The sequence below is a fragment of the Dipodomys merriami genome, unplaced genomic scaffold (genome assembly GCF_024711535.1).
Source record: "Dipodomys merriami isolate MVZ:Mamm:240054 unplaced genomic scaffold, mDipMer1.0.p SCAF_655, whole genome shotgun sequence".
In the NCBI taxonomy this organism is placed as follows: domain Eukaryota; kingdom Metazoa; phylum Chordata; class Mammalia; order Rodentia; family Heteromyidae; genus Dipodomys; species Dipodomys merriami.
The window spans coordinates 164,620-191,468 of record NW_027206241.1 but is presented as its reverse complement, the minus strand read 5'-3'; the positions used below and the strand labels follow the sequence as shown (position 1 = coordinate 191,468).

General features: G+C 43.9%; 1 protein-coding gene across 13 annotated transcripts in view; it reads left to right on the top strand.

The window, feature by feature from the left end:
* Positions 1-26,849, top strand: part of LOC138815656 (E1A-binding protein p400) — a 112,798-nt gene that overhangs the window by 21,219 nt on the left and 64,730 nt on the right. For 8 of the 13 annotated variants that reach the window (XM_070005072.1, XM_070005082.1, XM_070005081.1 and 5 more), the window contains exons 3-14: positions 4,203-4,293; positions 6,073-6,180; positions 6,667-7,052; positions 9,605-9,898; positions 12,120-12,305; positions 12,963-13,103; positions 14,647-14,725; positions 15,766-15,815; positions 16,239-16,296; positions 20,486-20,575; positions 24,237-24,344; positions 26,531-26,721. In XM_070005072.1, coding sequence (XP_069861173.1) covers positions 4,203-4,293; positions 6,073-6,180; positions 6,667-7,052; positions 9,605-9,898; positions 12,120-12,305; positions 12,963-13,103; positions 14,647-14,725; positions 15,766-15,815; positions 16,239-16,296; positions 20,486-20,575; positions 24,237-24,344; positions 26,531-26,721 — 1,782 coding nt within the window. The remainder of the gene's footprint in view (positions 1-4,202; positions 4,294-6,072; positions 6,181-6,666; positions 7,053-9,604; positions 9,899-12,119; positions 12,306-12,962; positions 13,104-14,646; positions 14,726-15,765; positions 15,816-16,238; positions 16,297-20,485; positions 20,576-24,236; positions 24,345-26,530; positions 26,722-26,849) is intronic. The other 5 variants (XM_070005077.1, XM_070005073.1, XM_070005084.1 and 2 more) reach the window with 3 other exon arrangements.

Sequence of the window (26,849 nt, the reverse complement as noted above, 5' to 3'; positions counted from 1 at the left end):
TTTTTACTCTAATTTAGAGTTTGAAGGTAAATCTTTTTCTTACCCGGTCTGGCTTTGAACCGTGATCCTCAGATCTCAGCCTCCTGAGTAGCTAGGAATAAAGGTGAGAGCTCTTGGCTGAAGATAAATCTTTTTTTTTTTTTTTTTGGGTCCGGTTGTGGGGCCTGAACTCTGGGCCTGGGCGCTGGGCTCTGCCCCTCAGCTCTCCAGCTCAAGGCTCGTGCTCTACCACTTGAGCCACAGCGCCACTTCCAGCTTTTTTCTTTTTGCTTATGTGGTGCTAAGGAATCGAACCCAGGGCCTCATGCATGCAAGGCAAGCGCTCTACCACTGAGCCACCTTCCCAGCCCCTTGAAGATAAATCTTAAGGTGGAGACTTGGCAGCTCTGTCTTGAGGTGCTCTTGTATTTATGCACTAGAACAAATGTAGTGATGTCCCTGGGTCACTGCGTGTTGGTATTCTAAAGTGCAAAGAAGAAAACATGTTGGCAGCAGAGCTTGACCAGTGGCTTGTATATCTTCATATAGCAGACTCATCTGAGTAATCATTGAAATAAATGAAACCTTGGCCATTGCAAACATATGTATAGCTGTATTGGCAGCATAGTTTGAAGGACAGAGTTAGAGAAGAGCACTAGGATTGTAAGTGTGAGCCATTGGTATCCAGCTCCTTTATTTTTATTTATTTTGCTGCCAGGCCTGTGGCTTGAACTCAGGGACTGGCACTGTCTCCCTGAGCTTCTTTTGCTCAAGGCTAGTGCTCTACCATTTGAGCCACAGCTCTACTTCCAGCTTTTTTGGTAGTTTATAGCAAATGAGTGTCTTGTGGATTTTCCTACCTGGGCTGACTTTAAACTGTGACCCTCAGATCTCACTCTGCTGAGTAGCTAGGATGACAGTTGTGAGCCACTGGTACCTGGCTCCGGCTCTTTTTTTTTTTTTTTTGGTGAACTTGACAAAGATACTTGTTTCACAGAATCTAAGCTGTTCACTTTGTCAGATTTAAAAATGAAGGGTTTGGAGGCATGGCTAAGTAAAGCGCTAGCCAGTGAGCCAAAGCATCAGGTACTGAGTTTGAGTCCTGCTTTCAGACCCAAAAAAAAAAAAAAGAGAGAAAAGAAAAATTAAATGCAAACAATGTTATTCCTTATTTGTTTTGTCTTGTTTTGTTTTTTTGGTGCTGGTCTTAGGCCTTGAGTCTCAGAGCCTAGGAACTATCCTCGAGCTTTGTTGCTCAAGGCTGGCAGTGAACCACTTGTGCTACAGCTTCACTTCAGGCTTTCTAGTGGTTAATTGCATAAAAACATCTCACAGACTTCCCTGCCCAGGCTGGCTTTGAATTGCAGTCCTCAGATCTGTCTCCTGAGTAGCCCTGGGATTATAGGCATAGCTACCGGTGTACTGTTGGCTTGCGCGCGCGCGTGCGTGTGTGTGTGCGTGTGTGCGTGCGTGTGTGCGTGTGTGTGTGTGTGTGCGCGCGCGTGCGTGCGTGTGTGTGTGTGTGTGCGTGCATGCGTGCGTGCGTGCGTGCGTGTGTGTGTGCGCGTGTGTGTGTGTGTGTGTGTGTGTGTGTGTGTGTGTTTGCTTGCTTGCTCTTGAATAGCTTTTTTGCTCAAGGCCAGTGTTTTACCATTTGAAGTATACCTCCAGTTCTATTAATTGGAGATTATTATGGGTTTGTCTGCCCAGGCAGGCTTTGAACCTCAATCTTTAGATCTTAGGCTCCTATTAGTCAGTGTGTGTGTGTGTGTGTGTGTGTGTGTGTGTGTGTGTGTGTGTGTGTGTGTGTGTGTGTGTGTGTGTGTGTGTGTGAGAGAGAGAGAGAGAGAGAGAGAGAGAGAGAGAGAGAGAGAGAGAGAGAGAGAGAAAGAGAGAATTGACTGAGAGACTGAGACTGTTTTGGGCTTGAATTTAGGGCATGGGTGCTGTCCCTGAGCTCTGCACAAGACTAGCGCTCTACCATATGAACTATAGCTCTACTAAAGAAAGGTCACTGGTTTTTGCTGGTTAACTGGAAATAAAGAGTGTCATGAATTTTCTTGCCTGGGCTGGCTTTGAACTGCAATCCTCAGCTCTCAGTCTCCTGAGTAGCTAGGATGACAGGCGTGAATCTCAGCACGTCCAACTGTCAGCTTCCTTTTTTTTTTTTTTTTTTTTTTTGGGTCCGGTCGTGGGGCCTGAACTCTGGGCCTGGGCGCTGTCCCTCAGCTCTTCAGCTCAAGGCTAGCGCTCTACCACTTGAGCCACAGCGCCACTTCCGGCTTTTTTCTTTTTGCTTATGTGGTGCTGAGGAATCGAACCCAGGGCCTTGAGCATGCAAAGCAAGCGCTCTACCACTGAGCCACCTTCCCAGCCCCCCAACTGTCAGCTTCTTGAACCATAGGCATGACCAGTAATCAAATGGAAGACTTAGATGACAAATAGGAGATCAGATTAATAGAATCTGTCTCCACCAGAAATTACCTTGTACTATACTGGGTATCTTGCTCAGTTATGGAAGTGTCCTTAGATTTAGATCCCAAATGTAGTTCCAGGATTTTTGTTTTGTTTTCTCCTTATGGTGGTACTAAAGTAAGTTTCAGTTTGAATGTTAAGGGGTTGTTGCTAATCAGATCTTGATTACAGATAGTGAAGTTTAATTAATTGTCAGCTTGGCAACTGTTTTACAGAATATTGCATGTTAACCTCCAGGCTCCTGACAACAAATCAGAGAAAGGGGAATTGTTACTTTTTAAAAATGTAAACAAAGATGAACTTCCTGGGACTTCTGCCAATATCTAGACAGGATAATTTGTAGATGGCCCTTTTGTGTGTGAGTGTATGCGTGCTGTGCTGGGGCTTGAACTCAAGGCCTCAGGTTCTTGCTTAGCTTTTTCTCTCATGTCTGGCTCTCTGCTACGGGAGCCACACTTATGCTTCCAGCCTTTTACTAATTAGTTGTAGATAATAGTCTTTCAGACTTATCTATCTGGGTTGTCTTCAAACTGAGATCTTCAGATCTCATCCTCCTGATTAGCTGGGATTATAGGCATGAGCCATCAGCTCCCAGTCCTTTTTTTTTGGTGGTCCTGGGGCTTGAATTCTGGGCCTAGGTATTGTCTCTGCTCTGTTCAGCTCAAGGCAAGTGCTCTACCACTTGAGCCACAGCATCACTTCTGGCTTTTGTTGTGTATGTGGTACTGAGGAATTGAACCCAGGACTTCATGCATGCTAGGCAAGCACTCTACCACTATACCACATTCCCAGCCCTTGTAAGCTGTTTCTTAAACATTGAATTGTCTTGGAGCAGTTGGGGCTTAATGCAAAATTGAGAGGAAAGTATGGAGACTTCCCACACCCTCTGCTCCTACAAAGCATCAACTATTATCACTACACCTATTGAGGGTTTATCACTCAGCCTGCCTGACATTCCATTATTTCACAAATGCATCCTGTACCCTGGGGTTCACTCTAGGTGAGCTACGAGCTTAGATAAATATGTAATGTCAGTATATGTAATATGATCACATAGGACAGTTTCACTGCCCTAAAAATCCTGTGCTATACCTAGTCATTTCTCCTGTCCACCCAACTCCTAGTAATCACCAACTGATTGTTTCTCCAGTTTTGCTTTTCCCAGAGCATCATGTACAGTAGTTGAAGCCATGCATGTAGCATGTTGCCTATTCAGATTGGCTTTTTCTGGTTTATTTAAACAGTTACATAACACATTTAATAGCACAATATGAGTATCAAGGGGATGCTACTAAAAAAATACCATATTCAGGATCCAAGTTGGATTGCTGTTAATTTGGGTTTTAGTGTCATTTTCCAGTAGGAAGACAAACTGTAATTACTGAGCTTTTTTTTGGTGTGAAGTTTTATTGGCATTGTGACTCAGTATCAAAAAAACCTAAGGTTTCCCAGTTTAACCCTTTTGTTGTCATTCAGTGTTTAAAGGTAATGATTTGCAATTCCATTAAAACCCGAATAACATCTTTTACAAGTCCCTTTTTCCTCCAGAGGTAAGTTACAACCTTAATTAAAGTATTTATTGTACATAGAAGTATTTATTATAAGTAATGTATATTACAGTGTATATTTAAAGACATTGGATAGATAACATTTCTCGTATAAAAAAGGAATCCTGATAGTTTTAGTTTATATTCATCCTTAGGATGCCACAAATGACCATAATCTCATTACTTTTCATTGTTTTTCAGCAGCAAGCCCTGACTGGGAGCCTGGTGGCAGGGGCTAGCAATGTGATGGAGGCTGACCCATTCAAGAGACAGCAGGCTGTACCACCCACAGGTATGTCCTGGGCACAGGTGGAAGTGGCCATAGTGGCAGTGGCGATGGAGTTGCCATGTATTTCTAAAAGCTTAATTTCTACTTTTAAAATTAAATTTTCTTTTGGTGATTATCAGCTAAAACAAAAGATGTGAATGTTATTGTATATTAAAGTTAGAAATTTTTCATTTGATGAGTTATATTCCATTTTCATTTTCCATGGACCATTGTTATGTTGTGATTAAATGTTGGCATTATTTATCTGCTTTTTGAAGTTGTGTGCTTTTTTTTTTTAACTGGATTTTCTTTAAATTATAAATGTGATGGCACATTTTTATGTGAGAGACAGAGGCAGTTCAGAAGGTAGCTTCAAGCTACCCTGGCTTGTGGTCAGCTTCTTCCCCAGCATAACAGGGACCACTACCCATGCTTTGTGGATTCTCAAAGACATTCCTGTACAAGTGTTAAGTACATGTCATTCTGAAAAAAGTTCAATTGTGACACATTTTTATAAGTTAAAATATTTTTTAAAATATTTAAAAATATTAAAAATAAGCTACCAGGTGCTGGTGGCTTACTCTTATAATCCTACCTACTCAGGCGTCTAAGATTTGAGGATTGAGATTTGAAGTCAGCCTGGGCAGAGAAAGCCATGAGATTCTTCTCCCCAGTTAACCAGCAAAAAGCCAGAAGTGCAAGTATGGCTCAAGTGATAGAACCTTGAGCAGAAAAAACTAATCAAGAGTACAAGCCCCTGAATTCAAGCCCAAGTTACCAGCACAAACAAAACAAAGCAACAAAAAGTGGACCTTAATGGCTGCCTTTCCAAGTATTCCATAGGGTAGACGATTCCTTCTTTAGCAGTCAGACCATACAAGTGTTTGCTTGTTATTGAAAGTATTATTGCACATTTGTCACTCTTAGGTGTTGATAGAGGTTTGGATATCTAATCTCAAAAGTGTTTTCTTGGCATGTTTGTCAGCATTATCTAAAGGGAAGCCCAGAAATGAACTGCCAGGTCAAAGAGGATGTGCAGTAGTGAGGTGGTGGCTTCATTCAGCTGTTCTTCAGGACAGGGCACTTATATTTCCAGCAGAAATTTCTGCTTCTCTCTTTTTTGTTGGTCTAGGGGATTGAACTCAGGGCCTCATGACTTTCTAGCAAATGCTCTACCACTTGAACCATGCCTCCAATCCTTTTGCTTTTAGTTTGCTTTTCACTAAGGTTCTTGGGCTGACTTTTCCTTGTCTGGCCTTGAAACACAGTATTCCTGTCTTTACTTCCTGCCTGGCTGGGACCAGGCATGTGTCACCAAATTCAGCCTTGGTTCTCTTACATTTTAATGTGTTATTTTGTTCAATAAAACCTTTCATCTTCAGTGATCCCACAGTGAATATTGTATCTTTTGTTTAGATTTAGATATCTCTGATTTTAAGTAAGGGTACAGAGTATCATTAATTGTTAGCCATTTGTGACTCTGCTCACAGCTAACTGCTCATGTTCTGTGCCTGTTTTCTCATGGTTGTTGAGACTTTTATTTTTCATTTGTAAACTATGTCAGAATGTTGAATAAATCAGCCTGTGTCTGTCATGTGTTGCAATTTCTCTTGGTTGCTTATTCTTTGGCTTTTTATTATGCTTTTTCTTCTGTCAACATTTTAATGAAGATAATCCCCTTATTCCTTATGGCATATAAAGGCTTCCCTCTTCTAAATTATGAAAACACTTGCACATGTTTTTCTATACATTGTGTGATTTTATTTTTACATGAAATGGCACCTTTCTTGAAAATTATTCTAGAGCAGTCTAAGAGGCCTCGACTTGAAGTGGGTCATCCAGGGGTAGTTTTCCAGCACCCTGGGGCGAACGCAGGAGTCCCTCTACAGCAGTTAATGCCAACTGTCCAAGGTAAGCCCGGCACCAGAGCCAGTGCTCTCAGCTCATAGCGAGGGAGTGCATGGAAGCCTTGTGACCAGCCCAGCCCAAGGCTGTGCAGTCGAGCGGTTATATTTAATGTGAATTTCTCACATGGGGACATTTCTGTGTGCCCCGGTCAGTACAGGATGAGGAAGCCCCTGGAGACACAGTCTTGCCATTCTAATGGGAGCCACACTTTGCCTTGTCATTGTGCTTTCTAGCAGTTTTACTTGTGATTTTCTTAATTGCTGCTGTTGTAGGGGTGCCCTGTGGTTGGTTATTTGATGCTTGTTTTGCTTGGTGCTAACCTGCAAAGGCCGAGCTCCTGTCCTTCCTTCTTTGTGTGCTCCTTCTGACATTAGGTCTGATAGAACACTAACTCCCATTTGAGTATGGTGGTGAGTTGCCCTTGGAACTTACCTGGTGGAAGCTGACGTGCTCTGAAGTCAGTGTTCTGGGTTCTTCCTTACTTCCTAGGAGGGATGCCCCCCACCCCTCAGGCTGTGCAGCACACTGGGCAGAAGCAGAGCCAGCAGCAGTACGACCCTTCCACGGGGCCTCCTGTGCAGAATGCCGCCAGCTTGCACACTCCACCACCACAGCTGCCCACCAGGCTGTCCCCAGCTAGTGCTCCTGCTGCAGCCCTCTCTTCCACTCTGCAGTTTTCACAGCAATCGCAGGTGGTGGAGGCTCAGACTCAACTCCAAATCCCCGTGAAGACTCAGCAACCGAATGTCCCTCTCTCTGCTCCTGCAACCAGCCAGCTCCCTGTTCCTCCTCCACAGCCTACACAGCCAGCTCTCCATGTTCCAGTGCCTGGGAAGGCACAGATGCAGGCATCTCAGCTTTCATCTCAGACACAGGTACTGAGGCATTTGCTGTTTGGTTACAAGTTAGATATGCAAGCAGAGGGAAGTGGTGTGCAGAGGTGGCTTGTGGTCTGTGTAAATGGCAGGTGGCTCACTATACTAACTGTACAGTCTTCAGAGAACCTCATTGGCCTATGAGAGTAGTTGGTTAATTTAGCAGTTGGAACATAATTTGTTTTTTGCCAGTCCTGGAATTTGAAGTTAGGGTCTGGATGCTATCCCTGAGCTTTTTTTTTTGCACTTGAGCTACAACTCCTCTTCCGGCATTTTGGTAGTTTATTGGAAATAAGATTCTCATGGACTTTCCTGCCCGGACTGGCTTTGAACCATAATTCTTAGATCTCAGCCTTCTGAGTACCTAGGATTACTAGTATGAGCCACTGGTGCTTGGGTTGGAATGTAAATTTTTTGACTGAATTATAGCCATTAAAGTAGTTGAACCCATGACTACTGCTGCTCTTGGTACGGGAGCACCCATCCATTGACACACTCGGAAGGGCCATTATCTCAGGTAGTCACTGAACTCACCAGTTGCAAGAGATCATGGGACTGGCCTGAGTTATATGGTAATGATCCTACCTCTGTCCAAGAGCAAAGTCATATTTGTAAACATTTGTCACACATTCTCCATGGGGGCCTCCCTGCCCTGTTTTTTTGATGCCATAGGCTCCACGGTTTGGTATAAGGCATTACTTATACAGCCTTAACACATATTTTGAGTGTTTAAAGTGTCCCTACTCCCCCAGTTAGTTATCATTTTGTTCATATGTCTTGGGAATGTTTGTAGTAAACTGGCCAGAGGTTCTCCTAAGGACCCATGAGCACCAACTCACTGAGAGCATGGGAGTGGGAAAAACATTTTCCAGAAACATACCTTGATTCTCTTGTTCTCTCAGACTTCACTGAAAACTCTTAATATTTATTATTTCATTTATTAAATGAGTTTAGGGGCTTGAGCTTAGGGGCTGACACTGCCCCTGAGCTATAAAATTTGAAAGTTAGCACTCTACCACTTGAACCATAGCTTCATTTCTGGCTTTTTGGTGGTCTTAAGGAGTTTCCTGCCAGGGGAGTCCTCACATCTTAGCCTCCTGAGTAGCTATGGTTACTGGTACCTTGCAATGAGCCTTTCTGGCCTGTGCTTTTTCATCAGTAAAATGGGATAATAGAGGGTACTTCGTAGTTACTGCACAGAGAAAATAAACTAGTCCCTCCTCACAGCTCACTCCACAGGTGATTAATAAGCAGTAGCTACTAATAACTTTTGCCACCAGTCCAGAATACTTAAGACTTAGCTATAGATTGCAATGAAGTTAAACTCAAAATCCAGCTGGGACGTTTGTTAAAAAGGGGAGGGGGGGGGGAGGTTGCAGAGTGGCTTAAGTGGCTCTGCTACTCAGCAACATGAACATCACGATTAAGAAATGTAGCAGCCAGGCACTGTAATCCTAGCTACTCAGAAGGCTGAGATCTGAGGATTACGGTTTGAAGTCAGCCGGTGCAAGAATGTCTATGGGATGCTTATCTTCAATAAACTAAAAAACAAAACAAAAACTGGAATTGGAGGGGTGGCTCAAGTGGCAGAGTGCTATCCCTGAGCAAAAAAAGCTCAAGTACAGTACCCAGACTCTTGAGTTCAAGCACCAAAACCAGAGCAAAACAAACAAAAAGAAACAAAGCAGCAGGATGTCAGTAGTTTATGCCTGTAATCCTAAGCTGTTTAAGAGGCTGAAATCTGAGGATTAGTTTGAAGCCAGCCCAGACAAGAAAGTCTGTGAGACAAAGCTGAAAGTGGAGATGTGGCTCAAGTGGTGGAGCTGTAATCTTTTTTTTTTTTTTTTGGGGGGGGTCCGGTTGTGGGGCCTGAACTCTGGACCTGGGCGCTGTTCCCCAGCTCTTCAGCTCAAGGCTAGCGCTCTACCACTTGAGCCACAGCGCCACTTCTGGCTTTTTGCTTATGTGGTGCTGAGGAATCGAACCTTGGGCCTCATGCATGCAAGGCAAGCACTCTACCACTGGGCCACCTTCCTGGAGCTGTAATCTTGAGCAGGGATCCTGAGAGGATTTTACTCCATCTTGTAAGAACAGTTGGAAGCATCTTAAGTTTTGTAAGCTTGGCCCTGGACAGTGTAGGGGATTTTCCACCGTGGTAGCCTGCCACAAGAGATGACTTGGAATTTTCTCCTCTAAGTATTTTCAATTAGCAAAAAAAGCTTATGTGATTAAAATTTAAAGTCTAGAAAAAGCTGGAAGACGCAAAAAAGAAAAAAATAAAGTTTCCTTGAGCTCTTAACATAGTATTGAAGATACAGTTTGCTGTGAGCACTCTTGTTAGGGTTTCTGGAAGTAAGGCAGGGTGACATTTGGAGATCTCCTCTAGTTTGTTTCTTAGTTGTGGTTGTAATGGGCCTTTGTGAGCATGTGTTGCTATGAAGAGGAAGCACTGGGTGTGTTGGCCTCTTTCATCTGAGTGCTCTGGTGTTTGGGCACTGTGGATGTCATGAAGCTTTGTTTTGATCTTGTTTCATTTGTCTTCTGTGTGCTAGGCAGTGGCATCAACCAGGCTTCCCCTGGACTCTGTCCAGCCCTGCCAGCGGTCTCTGCCTGCTTCTTCTTCCTCATCTCTCACACCCGTGAGTGGCTCAGGCCCGGGGCCTTTGCCTGCACGGTCTTCACCAGTGAACAGACCCTCCTCAGCCACTAGCAAAGCACTGTCTCCTGCCACTTCTCGTTCTCCAGGGGCTGCGGTGCCAGCCCCCCCGAAGCCACAGAGCCCTGCTCAGAACGCTGCCTCATCTCAGGACAGTTCTCAGGATAAGCTGGCAGAGCAGATAACACTGGTAATTATGCCCAAGCAAGTATAAAATGTATTCCAGGTTTTTGTTGACTGTTTACTATTGGCTTTGTTGCTCAGGCTAGTTTTCAGTTCCACAGTTCAGGTGACCTTCTTGCCTTTGCCTAGAAAATAACTGTGACTGCAAGTGCATAATCTAGTTTATGATGCACCTTCCTCCCCCCCACCCCCACCCCCACCCCCCAATGCTGGGTTTAAACTCAAGGCTTTGTCCTCACTCAGCTTGTGTGCTCAGCTGTCATTCTATCACATAAGCCACGCCTCCTGTCTGACTTTTGTTTGCTATTTTGGAAATGGAATCTCAAGGACAAATTTTCTGCTTGGCTGGCTACAAAAACCTCCAGATCTCACCTTCCTGAGTAGCTGAGAGCAACTGGGACCCAACTTTTGTTTTTTGTTTTTTAGTATGTGCTAATTTAAAACGGAATACCTAGTTGTAAGAACAATTGAATGTGGTTTATGATCTTTAGAAAGCATGACTAAACCATGTGGTGCAACCTCCTCTGATAGAAGCAGACTCATGTGAGGAGTCTTTTCCTCAGGACACATTGGCCATCTTGGGCTACTTTCCAACAGCCACAAGTGGGGCTGGGAGTATACTTACAGTCTTTTGCTCAGCTTCATCAGAGATTTGAAAGGCATATGTGAAAATCTCACTGTCTTGCTTATTGGTCAGTATATAGCATATTGGTCAGTACATAGCCAAGCCTTCCTTGATTTCTTCCTTTTCCCAATTATTTTCAACAAAATCCCAGCTATTGTATTGTAAATACTTTGTTAAAAATACTGGGTCTTGGGCTGGGAAGGTGGCTCAGTGGTAGAGCGCTTGCCTTGCATGCATGAGGCCCTGGGTTCAGTTCCTCAGCACCACATAAGCAAAAAAGAAAAAAGCCGGAAGTGGCGCTATGGCTCAAGTGGTAGAGTGCTAGCCTTGAGCTGAAGAGCTGGGGAACAGCACCCAGGTCCAGAGTTCAGGCCCCACAACTGGACCCAAAAAAACCCAAAACATTGGGTCTTGCTTTTTTTTTTTTTGGGGGGTTGTTGATGGTCCTGAGGCTGTCACTGCACTCTTCAGCTCAAGGCTAGCGCTCTACCACTTGAGCCACAATGCCACTTCTGGTTTTCTAGTGGTTTATTGGTGATAAGAGTCTCATGGTCTTTCTTACCAGATCTGGCTTTGAACTGTGATCCTCAGATCTCAGCCTCATGAGTAGCTAGGATTACAGGTGTGAGTCATTGGCGCTCGGCTTAATTTTTTTTTTTTTTTTTTTTGCAATACTGGAGCTTGAACTCAGGGCTTTGTGCTTGCTAAGCAGGTAGTCTTACCACTGAGCCACACCTCCACCCCTAAACATTGGATCTTTTAAAAAAAAAAAAAAAGTGTTAGCTAGGCGCCGGTGGCTCACGCCTGTAATCCTAGCTACTCAGGAGGCTGAGGTCTGAGGATTGTGGTTCAAAGCCAGCCCAGGCACGAAAGTCCATGAGACTTCTATCTCCAATGAACCATTAGAAAACCGGAAGTGGCGCTGTGGCTCAAGCGGTAGAGCGGTCACCTTGAGCTGAAGAGCACAGGGACAACGCCCAAACCCAGGGTTCAAGCCCCATGACCAACAAAACATAATAATAATGTGTTGGGGATTGAATAAATACGGGGTCTCCTACATGCTAGGTAAGCCTTGACTCCCAGCCCAGTTTTATTTTGCTTCTTAGACATTGAGAAGGATTGCTGTCTGGCTTCCCTGAGCCTTCTGTGAGAGTCACACTTATTCTACTGTGCTCTCCTTTAGCTGTTATACAAAGCTCATCTTAAGCTGTGACCTCCTTGAGGTCTTTCTCCTTTTAACACCTTTCTAACTGAGCTTTTCACACCATAAGATTTCAAAATCTGAACTGGGCACTCACTGGTGGTTCACACTTGCAATCCTACCTACTCAGGAGGCTAAGATATGAGGATCCAAAGTTTGTGAATCTCTTATACCAAATTAACCAGCAAAAAATTGGGAATAGAAATGTGGCTTAAGTGAAAAAGCCTAGTGAAAGCAAATGGCCCTTAGTTCAAACCCCAATACTGGCACGCACACGTGCGCGCATGCACACACACACACACACACACACATACACACACACACACACAATTGGGTTATTAATTATAGGAACAATAATAATATGCTGACTCTCCTCCCACCCTGGTGGTATGTTTCTTACAGGAAAACCAGATCCATCAACGAATAGCAGATTTAAGGAAAGAAGGATTGTGGTCCTTAAGGCGACTGCCAAAATTGCAGGAGGCCCCACGCCCTAAATCTCACTGGGACTACCTGCTAGAGGAGATGCAGTGGATGGCTACAGACTTTGCCCAAGAGCGGAGATGGAAGCTGGCTGCTGCTAAGAAGGTAGATTTGTCACAGCACTGTGCTGTGTCCATTGGTGGTGGTAGTTGAGATTTAGATCTGTGATCTGTGGCTCAAGTGGTAGAATGCTAGCTTTGAGCACAGAAAACCTCAAGGACACTGCATTAGGCCTGAGTTCAAGTCCCAGGACCAGCACACAAAAAAAGTGAACACCCCAGTCCAACAAAACTTAGTAAGTTTTGCTGCTTTAATGCAGTAAAATACTCTTACCTATTAAACTTGCTGCTGATCTGTGTTGAGTAAGGTCACATGTGAAACTGGAAAAAAAATGTAATGCAGTATAATATATATGTGAGAAAAATGTGTCTAATTAGTAGAATAATGCTTTCTAGAAAAATTAGACATCAAAAGATGATGGTTTTTGTTTGTACCACTGTTTGTTCTAGTACACCTAAAGAGAGTAGGAGGAAGTTTCTGATATTAAATTGACTGTGCTTGCTTTATTGTTTGATTGGCAGAGTCTTTATATGTAGCTCTATCTGGCCTTCAACTTGGGGTACTCCTGCCTCAGTCTTCCAAGGCCTGGAATTAGGATTGTGCCACTTCACCTGCCTCATGTGACTTGAACCTGCCTTAAAATTTACATCTCCTGGCAAGACGTAGAGTACAACATAAAAGTCTTAAACTTTGCTTTTCTAGCTCGTTAGAACAGTAGCACGTCATCATGAGGAAAAGAAGCTTCGTGAAGAAAGAGGGAAGAAAGAAGAGCAGAACAGATTAAGACGTATTGCTGCCTCAACTGCCCGAGAAATAGAATATTTTTGGTCAAACATTGAGCAGGTAAATTGTGGAATTTCAGTGGGATCATTAAAATCAGAGTGGGTCTGAGCTGGGATTCTGAGTGCCTCTGGACAGAACCTTGATAGCAAGAGAAGATACTGCCCTTAGGAAATGTAAGGTGTGAGACCTCCTGCCTACTTGCCTCTTGTTGTTTGAGCCATATTAAAGTTAGGATGAGTTGGCTGCCTCCTGAGTAACTTGGATTACAGGTGTGAGCCATACTTGCCTCTTGTTGTTTGAGCCATATTAAAGTTAGGATGAGTTGGCTGCCTCCTGAGTAACTTGGATTACAGGTGTGAGCCATCAGCACCTGGCTTCTCCATTTATTTGTGTATCTAACTATATCTTGCCCAAATTCTGTTTGGTCGGGGCTGGGAAGGTGGCTCAGTGGTAGAGCGCTTGCCTTGCATGCCTGAGGCCCTGGGTTCGATTCCTCAGCACCACATAAGCAAAAAGAAAAAAGCCAGAAGTGGCGCTGTGGCTCAAATGGTAGAGCGCTAGCCTTGAGCTGAAGAGGTGAGGGACAGTGCCCAGGCCCAGAGTTCAGGCCCCACAACTGGACCCAAAAACAAACAAACAAACAAATTCTATTTGGTCGTAAGATTAAATAAAAAAAAAAAAGCTTTTAATAAAGGGAGCAAGAGGGCTGGGACGGTGGCTAAGTGGTAGAGCGCTTGCCTCGCATGCACGAGGCCCTGGGTTCAGCTCCTCAGTACCATATAAGCAGAAAAATCTGGAAGTGGCACTGTGGCTCAAGTGGTAGAGGGTTAGCCTTGAGCTGAAGAGCTAAGGGACAGGGCCCAGGCCCAGAGTTCAAGCCCCACAACTGACCAAAAAAATAAAGGGAGCAAGAATGTGTGTGTACTAGCATGCTAGCAAGCAGCCATCCCGAGGAAAACTGCTTTCAAAGCCATTCACACCAAGAATTACCTGGAGAAGATTTGCCATAGTTTTCTCATCTCAAAGCTACAGTTGCAACTGGACCTTGTTTCTAGGCACAAAGAAAAACACAAAGGCAAGAATGGCTCATCCTAACCGTTTTTTGTGTGCTTGAATTCAGGGCCTGTGTGCTGTGCCTGAGCTTTTTTGCTACTGCTAATGCTGTACCACTTGAGTCATAGCTCCACTTTCGGCTTTTTGCTAGTTAATTGGAAATCAGTCTCATGGCCTTTCCTGCCTGAGCTGGTTTTGAGCCAGTTGAGATCTCCAATCTGACTTTGAAATCCTCAGATCTCAGCCTCCTGAGTTGCTAGGATTACATGTGTGAGCCACCGTGGACAGCATCTAGGCTCTGAATTAAAAAGCCCTAGGACTGGCACCAAAGAGAGAGAGAGACAGACAGAAACAGAGACAGAGAAAGAGAGACAGAGAGAGAGAGAAGCACCAAATTAAAATTTTGTTTTTGAATTAATGTGAAATGATGTTGAATAGTACTTTATATGCTATATATTGACTTCTAATGTTTTACATATGGAACTTGTATGACTTACATGTTGTTTTTTTTTCCTTTCTCACATCCTTATACTTAATTCTTTGTATTTAGGTTGTGGAAATAAAACTGCAAGTGGAATTAGAAGAGAAAAGGAAAAAAGCCTTAAGTTTACAGAAAGTGTTCAGAAGAGGTATGATTATTTTAAAAGATCCTTGGCAGGGAATCAGCGCACAGTGTGGTGGTAGGGTCCATGCCTCCTCCTTCACTTTCTAGCACCAAAACAAAACAAAAACCCATAACATTTTTAGATTACACTTCAGACTCTCTGCTCAACAGGCAGCTTCTTTTTGTATTGGCTTCTTGTGACCATGCTGGAGAAGCCATTTGCTCAGGGAGCCCATTGGGAAGGGCCTGGTCTGCTTGATTGTTGCATTTTTCTTTGTGTAGCCAATGTAGGTTTTTATGTTTTGTTTCGTTTTAAATCTCAGTTCTTTTCCCATGTGCTAGTGTGAGTCAGCAAGCTCATATCTGTCTATTCTGGGACAGAGTGCAGATTACCTGCAGTCAGTCAGTCTTTAGACAGCAAGGGAGGCAGCTATTAGTTGTAGGTTCCTTTGGGATTGTTTGGTATAGCCTCTGTATGCTCTTATTTTTCCCCCTAATATTTCTGTGGCAGCTTCCTTCAGTCATCAATCCTAGGTATCTACAAAGGAGGGTTCACTATCTTACCATCTGAAGATGTCCCACGTTAGGGTGGAGAGTTGCATGATGCATTATAAATTATTGATGAGGAAACTGGCTGGGAAGTGACCCCTGCTAAAAGTCATAGAACTATGGGATGGGTCATCAGAAATGAGGAGGTGGACTGGAGCTAGCATATGGACCCTTTCTTTTGTTGTTGTTGTTTTTTTGAGTCCGGTCGTGGGGCCGGAACTCTGGGCCTGGACGCTGTCCCTCAGCTCTTCAGCTCAAGGCTAGCACTCTACCACTTGAGCCACAGTGCCACTTCTGGCTTTTTTCTTTTTGCTTATGTGGTGCTGAGGAATCGAACCCAGGGCCTCAGGCATGCAAGGCAAGTGCTCTACCACTGAGCCACCTTCCCAGCCCCTGGACCCTTTCTTGAACATGGCAGCCACAGTGCACAGCTGGCATGGGCAGAGACATTCATTGATTGAAATGCTTGATTTCCCCTCAGCTGCAGTGAAAACTAATCATGTTTCTTGTCTCTAGGAAAAGAGTTGAGGCCCAAGGGATTGGATGTGTTACCCGAACACTTTCTGGTAAGTTCAAGATTCTTACATCTGTCACAAAGAATGGAAGCAAAGTGAGTAAGATGCAGTGTTCTAATGCAGTGGGGTTGTTTTTATCTGGAGAAATATGTGGGTTATCAATATAACCTATACATATTTATGTATTTTATTCTAAATCAGTCTGCTTTGAAGCACTGTCACCTCACAGCTCATAGTCTCACTTGAGGTGTGGATTTGGCGATTTGGGAGGATGCAGCTAAATAGTGATTACAGATCCACATCTGAAGTTGTGGATCCCTCTTTTCTCTGGGTGTCTTTGCCATGGGTTGAAGTTAAGGAAGTGTATTGTGGATCCCCTCTGTTTCTTTGAATATGTACTAAATAGATGTTTTAGCCTTGACATCCCATTCTGGGACTTTAAATCTTATGTTTATGATTTTTATTCTGTTTCAGGATCCAGGAATATCTGGAAGAAAAAGAAAAGCTAGCACATCTTTGACTGATGATGAAGGTCTGTGCCCCATCCTCATGGAGCTGGCCTTTACTCTTTAGGGCTCTTGAAATAACAAAGTATAACGTGCATCTATGCCCTTAGACCATAAAGTTGTGGTGACTTTTGCTGTAGCAGTATTGTTATTTTAAATCTGTGGGAAATGTTAACCTTTGTAATTGTCCCAGTGACTTTGTAGGTTTTTAAATTTTTTATTTTATTTTTATGCTGATGCAGGGATTTAAACTCAAGGCCTGGGCGCTGTCTCTCAGGTTTTACACTCAAGGATAAAACTCTACCACTTGAACCACATCTCCACTTTTGGCATTTGGCTGGTTAGTTGAAGATAAGAGTCTCATGGACTTTCCTGCCCAGGCTGGCTTTGAACCATGTACCTCAGATCTCAGCTTCCTGAGTCGCTAGGATTATAGATGAAAATGACCGGTTCCTCGCAACTTTGTAGTATTTTTTTATATCTCTAGAGGACTTGGAAGATTTTCTTGAGCAGTATGGCAGTGTCTGTTTCTTGAAATCCAGGTACATTTGAAGAGGTTAGGACCCTATCCTCAAATGGCATAGGACCCAGCTTTTATGTTCTTGAATGGTGACTCTGGGGTATTGGTGTGGACCTGTCTCTTGTGGTCACATGTGCTCACTGGCCATCACCCCTAGATTTGCCAGTCTATGACTTTTCAGGAACCATCTCCTGTGCCATTTAGGTGTTGATTCCTAACTCAGAGTAGAACCACAGGAGTGACCACCAGTGTTGAGTGGGTACAGCGTATGACCACCAGCCTTTTACCTGGTTGTAAACCTGAATCAGTTGTGGCAGAAGTCTTTAGGACTGGCCCTGGTTGTAGGAACAGAGGGAGGGAGCAGGAAAAGGGTTGCAGCTGCAGTTTTTTTTTGTTTTATTATTATTATTACTACTACTATTATTATTTTGTGGATCATAGGGCTTGAACTGAGGGCCAGGCCCCTGTCTGTCCCTGAGCTATTTTGCTAAAGGCCAATGCTCTGCCGCTTTGAGCTATAGTGTCACTTCTGGTTTTTCGGGTGGTTAATTGGAGATAAGAGTCTCATGGACTTTCTTACTTGGGCTGGCATCAAACTGCAATCCTCAGATCTCAGGCTCCTGAGTTGCTAGAAATACAGGCGTGGGACATGGACATGCAGCAGTAATTTTCTAACATTGTGTAATATGTCAGATGCCAGGAAAAGCCTGCAGTCTCAGGCTTTTTTGTTTGTTTGGCTTGATTTGTTTCATTATAAAGTATAAAGTCTAGATTTTGGAAGTTTGACATTTTGGTATGTATCGATTGTTATTTGGAAGTTGACAGGGAGATTTGGCCAGATTATTGGGTTAGGATTAAGTTCTGTTGTAAAGGACAGAAACAAAACTCAGAAGAGTATCTGGGATGAGCTAGGAACCTGGTGTATGTATCTCACAACATTTATATGGTAACCTGGGGTGTTATCAAAGCCCATGCTTGTCTCTACTTCTCTGTCCCAGTACCATCCTGGGACAGAAGGTCTCTATGGCTCAGCTGTGCTTATTCAACACTATTGTCATTGAAGCTTGTGAAAGGCAAGGCAGAGTAGCTGACTGCTTGCCTCCAGCTTGTAGAAAACAAGCATCTTCCTGGAAGGTCCTGGGCTAGGCCCCTGCCTGTCACTGATCATATCTTGCTATTGGAAGGGTGGGCTGTATCTTGCAGTGCATCAGTGTAGATAGCAGTTGGCTTAGTAACTGAGTGGAGAGCACATGGTTTTAATTGGTTGTAGTCTTGGATCTTGGACACACAAAGTGATTTAAGATGTCCTTCCTGACATCTTAAGTGTGAGACTTGGCAGCTCAAGGCTGGTGCTCTACCACTCGAGCCACAGTGCTACTTCCGGCTTTTTTCTTTTTGCTTATGTGGTGCTGAGGAATTGAACCCAGGGCCTCATGCATGCAAGGCAAGTGCCCTACCACTGAGCCACCTTCCCAGCCCCCCCTGTTGTTAATTCTTAGGTCATTCTTGCTAAGTATTACCAAGTTTTGATGGCTTTGTGCATATCTAGATACTGTATCATAAAGAAAATGGAGTGGATTGTGAACTTGGTGGCTGTGGAAATGTGTAATCACCCAAAAGAAAATAATGGTGTGATTTGGAGGGGGGCTCTTTTCTTTCTTTCCTCCTGTCCTCCTCGTTCTCTCTCTCTCTCTCTCTCTCTCTCTCTCTTTCTCTCTCTCTCTCTCTCTCTCTCTCTCTCTCTCTCTCTCTCTCTCTCTCTCTCAGGAGCAGAGGCTTTTTTTTAGGCTATGCATTTGAAAATTTCAATGTTTTAAGGATGCTTATACATAATGCGTGCATACCACTTTTGTTCTTGGTTTGTAAATTAACTTTTATAAACTTTACCTTTTTTATACATAAAACCAACTTTCTAAAGGCTACCTTTGTATTTCTCCTGTACCTCTTGAGCCTTGAACTTTGACCTGCAGCAATAAAGCAGCATTTCTATGACACACGTCATTTTTTTTAAGAAAAAAGAATGCACAGAGTTGTTACAATTTTAAGTGCTGCATTTAAAAGAGACAGTTATTCAGAATCCTCTAGTTTGATTAAATTCTTGCAAAATACCCCTACTGTAATTTGTGATACAAATGCTGTGCCCTAAATTGTATTTTTTTACTTATAGACAATTTCTTTTTTTTTGGGAGGGGGGTCCGGTTGTGGGGCCTGAACTTTGGGCCTGGGCGCTGTCCCTCAGCTCTTCAGCTCAAGGCTAGCGCTCTACCATTTGAGCCACAGCGCCACTTCCAGCTTTTTTCTTTTCGCTTATGTGGTCCTGAGGAATCGAATCCAGGGCCTCATGCATGCAAGACAAGTGCTCTACCACTGAGCCCACCTTCCCAGCCCATAGACAATTTCTTATGGCACATCAGCATGATTTCTGTTTAGATAATACACCACTACATTCTGTTAATCATTAGGTGTAACTGAATTTTCTTTTGCAGTTATTAAAAAAAATCTCAAATTTCTAAATCTGCAGAATAAAACTTGAAAAAAAAAGTCCTTCCTTCCTTCCTTCCTTCCTTCCTTCCTTCCTTCCTTCCTTCCTTCCTTCCCTCCTCCCTCCCTCCTTCCCTTCCTTCCTCCCTCCCTCCTTCCCTCCCTCCTTCCTTTCCTCCTTCTTTCCCTCCTTCCTTCCTTCCCTCCCTCCTTCCCTCCTTTCCTCCCTGGTCCTGGGGCTTGAACTCAGGACCTGGGCACTGTTTCTCAGCTTTTTTTCTCAAATCTAGCATTCTGCCACTTGAACCACAGTTCCACTTCTAGCTGATGGACTCTCCTGCCGGAGCTAGCTTTGAACTATGATCCTTACATCATAGGGCACCGGTGGCTCACACCTGTCATCCTAGCTACTCAGGAGGTTGAGGTCTGAGGATCGTGGTTCAAAGCCAGCCCAGGCAAGAAAGTCCGTGAGACTCTTATCTCCAATTAAGCACCAGAAAACCAGAATTGGCAATTGTGGCTCAAGTGGTAGAGCACTTGCCTTGAGCTGAAGAGCTCAGGGACAATGCCCAGGCCCAGAGTTCAAACCCCATGACTGACAAAAAAAAAAATTCTTAGTAGATGTTTAATTAGGGGTACCCCCTTTGACAAGAAAGAATGGGTTACTCTGTACAGTATTTTCACAATAAAAAAACATAATAAAAAAAAGAAAGAATGGGTTAGTTTGGAAAATTAGAGGCTCAGGAACTACTTTACATGAAGTACATGGGTAATGTTAAACTTTTTCTTTGCTTCTTTATTTGCCTGCTTTAAGATGGTATCACTGTGTAGCCCAGGCTGGCCTCAGACTTGAGGTTCTCCTGCTCACTCAGCCTCCTAAGTGCTAGACTTACAGGTGTGCATACCACATCCATCTGAAACGTGTGTGTGTGTGCGCACATGTGCCATGACTGGAGTTTGAACTCAAGGCTGGTGCTCTGCCATTTGAATCATAGCTCCACTTGCTTTGTGGTGGTTAATTAGAGGTAAGAATCTTAAGAACTTTCCTGCCTGGGTTGGCTTCAAACTATCATCATAACATCTCAGCCTTCTGAGTACTTAGGATTAAAGATGTGAGCCACTGGCACCTGGCTCTGCAAAACAGTTCTGACACCTGGTTATGTTGGGTAACTTTGAGAGTCTTGGATGCCTTTGACCTCCGATGATCATTTCAGTGGAAGATGAAGAGGACACCATTGAAGAGGAGGAAGCACATGAAGGGCTTGTAGACCACCACACAGAACTTTCTAACCTAGCCAAAGAAGGTAGGCTCTCATCTTATTGGAGACTGATAAAAAGTCTTCTTTATTTTAGTGTACTTGAGTGGGTGTACTTAATTGGGTGATTGATTGATTAATTAACTTTTTGCCAAATATTGAACCTAGGCCTTTCTTTACCTTGTCAAACGTATTCTCTAACACTGAGCTACAACCCTACGCCTTTCTTTTTTCTCCTCTCCTCTCCCCTTCCTCCTTCCCTTTTCTTCCCCTCTTCTTCTCCTCTTCTTCCCTCCTTTCCCTTCTTTCCCTGTTCTCTTTTGTCTTGCCCTCCCTCCCTCCCTCCCTCCCTCCCTCCCTCCCTCCCTCCCTCCCTTCCTTCCTCCCTCCCTCCCTCCCTCCCTCCCTCCCTCCCTCCCTCCCTCCCTCCCTCCCTCCCTCCCTCCCTCCCTCCCTTCCTTCCTTCCTTCCTTCCTTCCTTCCTTCCTTCCTTCCTTCCTTCCTTCCTTCCTTCCTATAAGGTCTAACTATATATCCCAAGATGACCTTGTACTCATGATTCTTGTGCCTCAGCCTCCTGAGTGGTGGTATTCAGGCTGTGCCACCATGCCTGGCTTCCTCTCAGTCTTTCTTTAAAGAAAACGCTTTGCCACTATCTTTTTTTTTTTTTTTTTGGTAGAGATGAGTATTTGGTTCTATTCTCTGTTATGTAAGGGGCAAAAAGAAGGGCTTCAGTCTCCTTGGTATCATATCCTATACAGGTCACTGCTTATACTTGTGGTATTTGTTATTTTGACTCTACAGTCTTAGGCTGGTAAGGGTGTGTGTGCATTCCAGTATTGTGCATTTCCAATACTTAGGTCAAGGGCAAGTTGGTACTCTGCCACTGAGTCACAGCTCCATTCACTTACAGCTTTTCAGTTGTTAATTGGAGATAAGAATCCCATGGCAGGGCTGGGAAGGTGGCTTAGTGGTAGAGCACTTGCCGTGCATGCCTGAGGCCCTGGGTTTGATTCCTCAGCACCACATAAGCAAAAAGAAAAAAGCCGGAAGTGGCGCTGTGGCTCAAGTGGTAGAGCACTAGCCTTGAGCTGAAGAGCTGAGGGACAGCACCCAGGCCCAGAGTTCAGGCCCCACGACCAGACCAAAAAAGAATCCCATGGATTTTCTTTTTCTTTTTGGTTGTGGGGCTTGAACTCAAGGCCTGGGTGCTGTTCCTGAGCTTCTTTTTGTTCAAGGCTAGCGCTCTACCACTTGAGCCACAGCACTTCCAGCTTTTTCTGAGTACTTTTTTTTTTTTTTGTCGGTTTTGGGGGTTGGACTCTAGGCCTAGGTACTGTCCCTGAGCTCTTCAGCTCAAGGCTAGCACTCTACCACTTGAGCCATAGTGCCACTTCCAATCTTTTCTGTTTATGTGGTGCTGAAGAATCAAACCCAGGGCATGCATGAGAGGCAAGCACTCTACCACTGAGCCACCTTCCCATCCCCATGAGTAGTTTATTATAGATAAGAATCACATGGATTTTCCTACCTAGATGGCCTCCAAAATACATCCTGTAGTGAATAAGTCTTACCAGAGCTTATACAACTCAACCACAAATAAATTGATTGATGTTGTCAACACAAGTGTTCTGAGCTAGGAAGATGCTCAGTACTAGGACTTGAAGTCAGGGTCTGAGTCCTGTCCCTTTACTATTTGCCGAAGGCTGATGCTCTACTACTTAAGCTACACCTCACTTATGACTTTTTCTTAGTTAACTGGAGAAAAAAGTCCCACTGACTTTCCCATCTGGGCTGGCTTCACACCTTATCCTCAGATCTCAGCCTCCCGAGTAGCTAGGATTACAGGTGTGAGCCACCACCTCCTGGCTTCTAGTTATCTTTTGAGATAGGGTTTTGCTTTTTGCCTAGGCCATCTTGAACTTTGACTATTGCGAGCTGATTAATAGGCATATACAACTACACCTAGATATTGATTGAGATAGGAGTCTCATGAATTCTTTGGCCCAACCTCAAACTACAATCCTCCCATTCTCAGCCTCTTAAATAGCTATGATTACAGGTGTGAGTCACTGGTACCCAGTTAACATTTTGTATGTATCATGACCATTAGTTGTTTTACATCAGTGGTAATTCAATTTTTGGTATATGTATATGCCAGCCCTGGGGCTTGAATTTAGGGTCTGGGCACTTTTTCACACAAAGTTGATGCTCAAGCACTTGGACCACAGCTCTACTACCAGCTTGGAGATAAGAGTCTCATGGAGTTTTTTGCCCTGGCTAGCTTCAAATTGCAGTCCTCAGATCTCAACTTTCTGATTAGCTAGGATTATAGATGTGATCCACCAGTGCCAGGCTTCATTTTCTTTTTTTTTTTTTGGGGGGGGAGTCCGGTCGTGGGGCTTGAACTCTGGGCCTAGGCGCTGTCCCTCAGCTCTTCAGCTCAAGGCTAGCGCTCTACCACTTGAGCCACAGCGCCACTTCCGGCTTTTTTCTTTTTGCTTATGTGGTGCTGAGGAATCGAACCCAGGGCCTCATGCATGCAAGGCAAGCGCTCTACCACTGAGCCACCTTCCCAGCCCTGCCAGGCTTCATTTTAATTTTTCTTGTGGTGTTGGAAGTTGAAGCCAGGACCTCACACATGCTGGGCAAGTATTCTACCACTGAATATTTTTGCTCTTTAATAAAAACCCTCCAAAACTTGATTTTTTTTTTCTTTTTTTGGTCGTGGGGCTTGAACTTGGCCTGAGCGCTGTCCCTGAGATCTTCAGCTCAAGGCTAGCACTCTACCACTTGAGCCACAGCACCACTTCCAGTTTTCTAGTGGTTTATTGGAGGTAAGAGTATCACGGACCTTCCTGCCTGGGCTGGCTTTGAATCATGATCCTCAGATCTCAGCCTCCTGATTACAGGCATGAGCCACTGCCCAGCTCTCCAAAACTTTTTGAGCACTAGGAAAATGATGCTTTAAAAGCTTTGGGTTTTGGATGGTGGTTGTGATTTATGCCCATTATTCCAGTCACTCAGGAAGGTGAAGTAGGAGCAGCACAGGCTGGCCTAGGCAAAAGGTTGAGATCCTATCTGAAAAGTAAATGGAAACAAAAAGGGCTGGAGATGTGGCTCAAATGGTAGCTTGTAAGGCCTTGAGTTCACCAGTACTGCCAAAAAGCTTCAGATTTTAGAACATTTTATATCATCTAGTTAGGTTTGTTTACCTGGTCAGCTGTATGTAGATATTTCCAAGTCTGAAAACCTCAATACTTTTGGAAATCTCAAGAATTTTGGTTGTTACTGGTGGTACCAGGGCTTAAACTCAGAGCATGTGTGCTTACTCTCTTTCACTTATGGCTGGTGCTCTACTAATTGAGCCATATCCTTAGTCTCACATTTTGCTGGTTAATTGCAGATAGAGTCTCCTGGACTTTTCTGGCAAAGCTGCCTTTGAACTATGATTCTTAGGTCTGAGCCTCCTCAGTAGTTTAGGATTATAGATGTGATCCACCTGTGTTGAGCTTCAGAAATTATTATTAGTCATGGCTCCAGTCATTTTATAAAAGATATTCCAACTTGCATGTACGGTTTCTGAGGAATTATCTAAAGCTAGAAAAAATCCTTTTTACCTTTTTGCTTTGGTTCCTTGTTGTATTTTCTTTTCAGTTAACTGACAATTGTTATAAAATAATGGTGTTTCTTTGTGCAATCCTTTCAGCTGAACTGCCCTTAATTGACCTAATGAAGTTGTATGAAGGTGCCTTTCTGCCAAGTTTTCAGTGGCCACAACCTGAACCTGATTGTGAAGAGACAAGTGGAGAAGAGGGTATGTTTCTAGTATTTTTCTAGTATTATAAAGATGCAGGGTTTGAATTGGGAACCAGTGGTTCACACCAGTGATCCTAGTTACTCAGGAGGCTGAGACTGAAGCTCAGTTCAAAACCAGTCTGGGAAGACAAATCAGACTCTGACCTTTATTTACCCAGAAGCCAGAGTGGAGGTGTAGCTCAAATGAATAAGAGTGCCAGTCTTGTGCGAAAAAGCTCCTACATTTTAAAACAAGGAGGAAGTTTGCTGAAGGGCCCTGAAATTTGGGATGGGGGTCCTTCAGCACTTGTCTTGTCCCTGCTTATGTGCACATGTATCCAACAATAAGAACAAGCAGAGCTGGGCACCGGTGGCTCACGCATGTAATCCTAGCTATTCAGGAGGTTGAGATCTGAGGATTGCTTGTGGTTCAAAGCCAGCCCAGGCAGGAAAGTCCATGAAACACTTTTTTTTTTTGTCGGTCGTGTGTCTTGAACTCTGGGCCTGGGCGCTGTCCCTCAGCTCTTCAGCTCAAGGCTAGCGCTCTACCACTTGAGCTACAGCACCACTTCCTATGAGACTCTTATCTCCAATTAACCACCAGAAAACTGGAAGTGGTACTGTGGCTCAAGTGGTAGAACACTTGCCTTGAGCTGCAGAGCTCAGGGACAGCACTCAGACCCAGATTTCAAGCCTCACAACTAACAAAAAAAAAAGGGCTGGGGGGAGGGGGCGGTGGGGAGGCTCAGTGGTAGACTGCTTGCCTTGCATGCATGAGGCCTTGGCTTCGATTCCTCAGCACCACATAAGCAAAAAAAGCCGGAAGTGGCACCTTGAGCTGAAGAGCTGACAGACAGTGTCCAGGCCCAGAGTTCAGGCCCCACGACTGACAGGAAAAAAAAAAGAACAAGTAAAATAAGAAGAGAAGTAGACTATGTATTTCCTATATCTATCTGGAATGACTAATGAAAAGCAAACTCAACTACGTCAAATGTATTCAACTAACATAGCATAGCTCCCAAAACATGATAAAAACCTAACGTTTATAAAACAATGGCTGTTAGACATCTAGAGAAAAACATGATCATAGCCTGCGCAACTTTATCCAGTGCTCTGATAAATATGCCAAGTTAGCCAGAGCATAGAATTTAAAGTTTATTCAAAAAGTTCTTGTTTCAAGTGTTTATTTTCCTTTTAGTTTGATGAAGGGGAAAACTGGAAAATAATTTAATTTTAAGCTTTCACCCCTAGTTATTTAGCTTTCATTTTCACACCTGATTGTATGTGTGTGTGTGTGTGTGTGTGTGTGTGAGAGAGAGAGAGAGAGAGAGAGAGAGAGAGAGAGAGAGAGAGAGAGAGAGAGAGAGAGAGAGAGAGAGAGAGAGAAGCAAGGAAGAAAAAGAAGGAGAGGAAGGAAAGAAGGAAATAGAACTCCGGGCCAGGGAATTTTCCCTTAGTTTTTTCAGTCAAGGCTGGCACTCTATCATTTGAGCCACACCTCAGCTTTTTCTAGAGTGGTGGAGGGGAGATTTCTTCTTCTTAGATACTTTCTATCCATTATTCTAGCTCTTAAATGTCATAGAGAACTTTCCCAAATACCAAGTTACTGAGGCTATCCAGAGTGGTCTATTTTTTTCTTTTTTTTGGGTCCGGTCATGGGGCCTGAACTCTGGGCTCTGTCCCTCAGCTCTTCAGCTCAAGGCTAACGCTCTACCACTTGAGCCACAGCGCTACTTCCGGCTTTTTCTGCTTATGTGGTGCTGAGGAATTGAACCCAGGGCCTCATGCATGCAAGGCGAGCGTCAAGAGTGGTCTTAAATGTAATATTTCATAGGGGTTCTTGTTCATTTATCCAGGTAGTTATATAAAATGGGTTACAAAGGTAAAGTTTCGTTGGTCTTCTCTCTTTTGTTGGTTGTGGGGCTTGAACTCAGGGCCTGAGGAATGACCCTGAACTCTTTTGCTCAAGGCTAGTGCTCTACCACTTTGAGTTACAGTGCCACTTCCAGTTTTTGGGTGGTTAATTGGAGATAAGTCTCATGAGGACTTTTCTGCCCTGGCAGACTTTGAGCTATTATCCTCAGATCTTAGCCTCCTAAGTAGGTAGGATTACAGGTTTGAGTCACCAGTGTCTGGCTTGAAGTATTCATATTTTCTGTTTTTTCCATTCTTTTCATGTTCCATTTTTTTCTATTGTTGTTCTAGATATGGAAGAGTGTCTGAGTGACCGGGAGAGCCAGAGGGCTTCGGTTCTCATAGACTCCCTCTTTATTATGGATCAGTTTAAAGCCACAGAAAGAGTGAACCTTGGAAAACCTAACACCAAGGACATTGCAGAAGTCACAGCTGTGGCTGAAGCTGTCCTGCCCAAGGGCAGTGCCCGGGTCACAACTGCGGTGAGGCATGGGGTCATTGTGTGCAAATTGTACAAGGAAAGCTTTCTATTCCAAATAGGCTCTTTGTCCCAACTGCAGAAGTTCCCAAAAATGGCCTCATCATTTGTAACTGGCCAACAGTAATACCA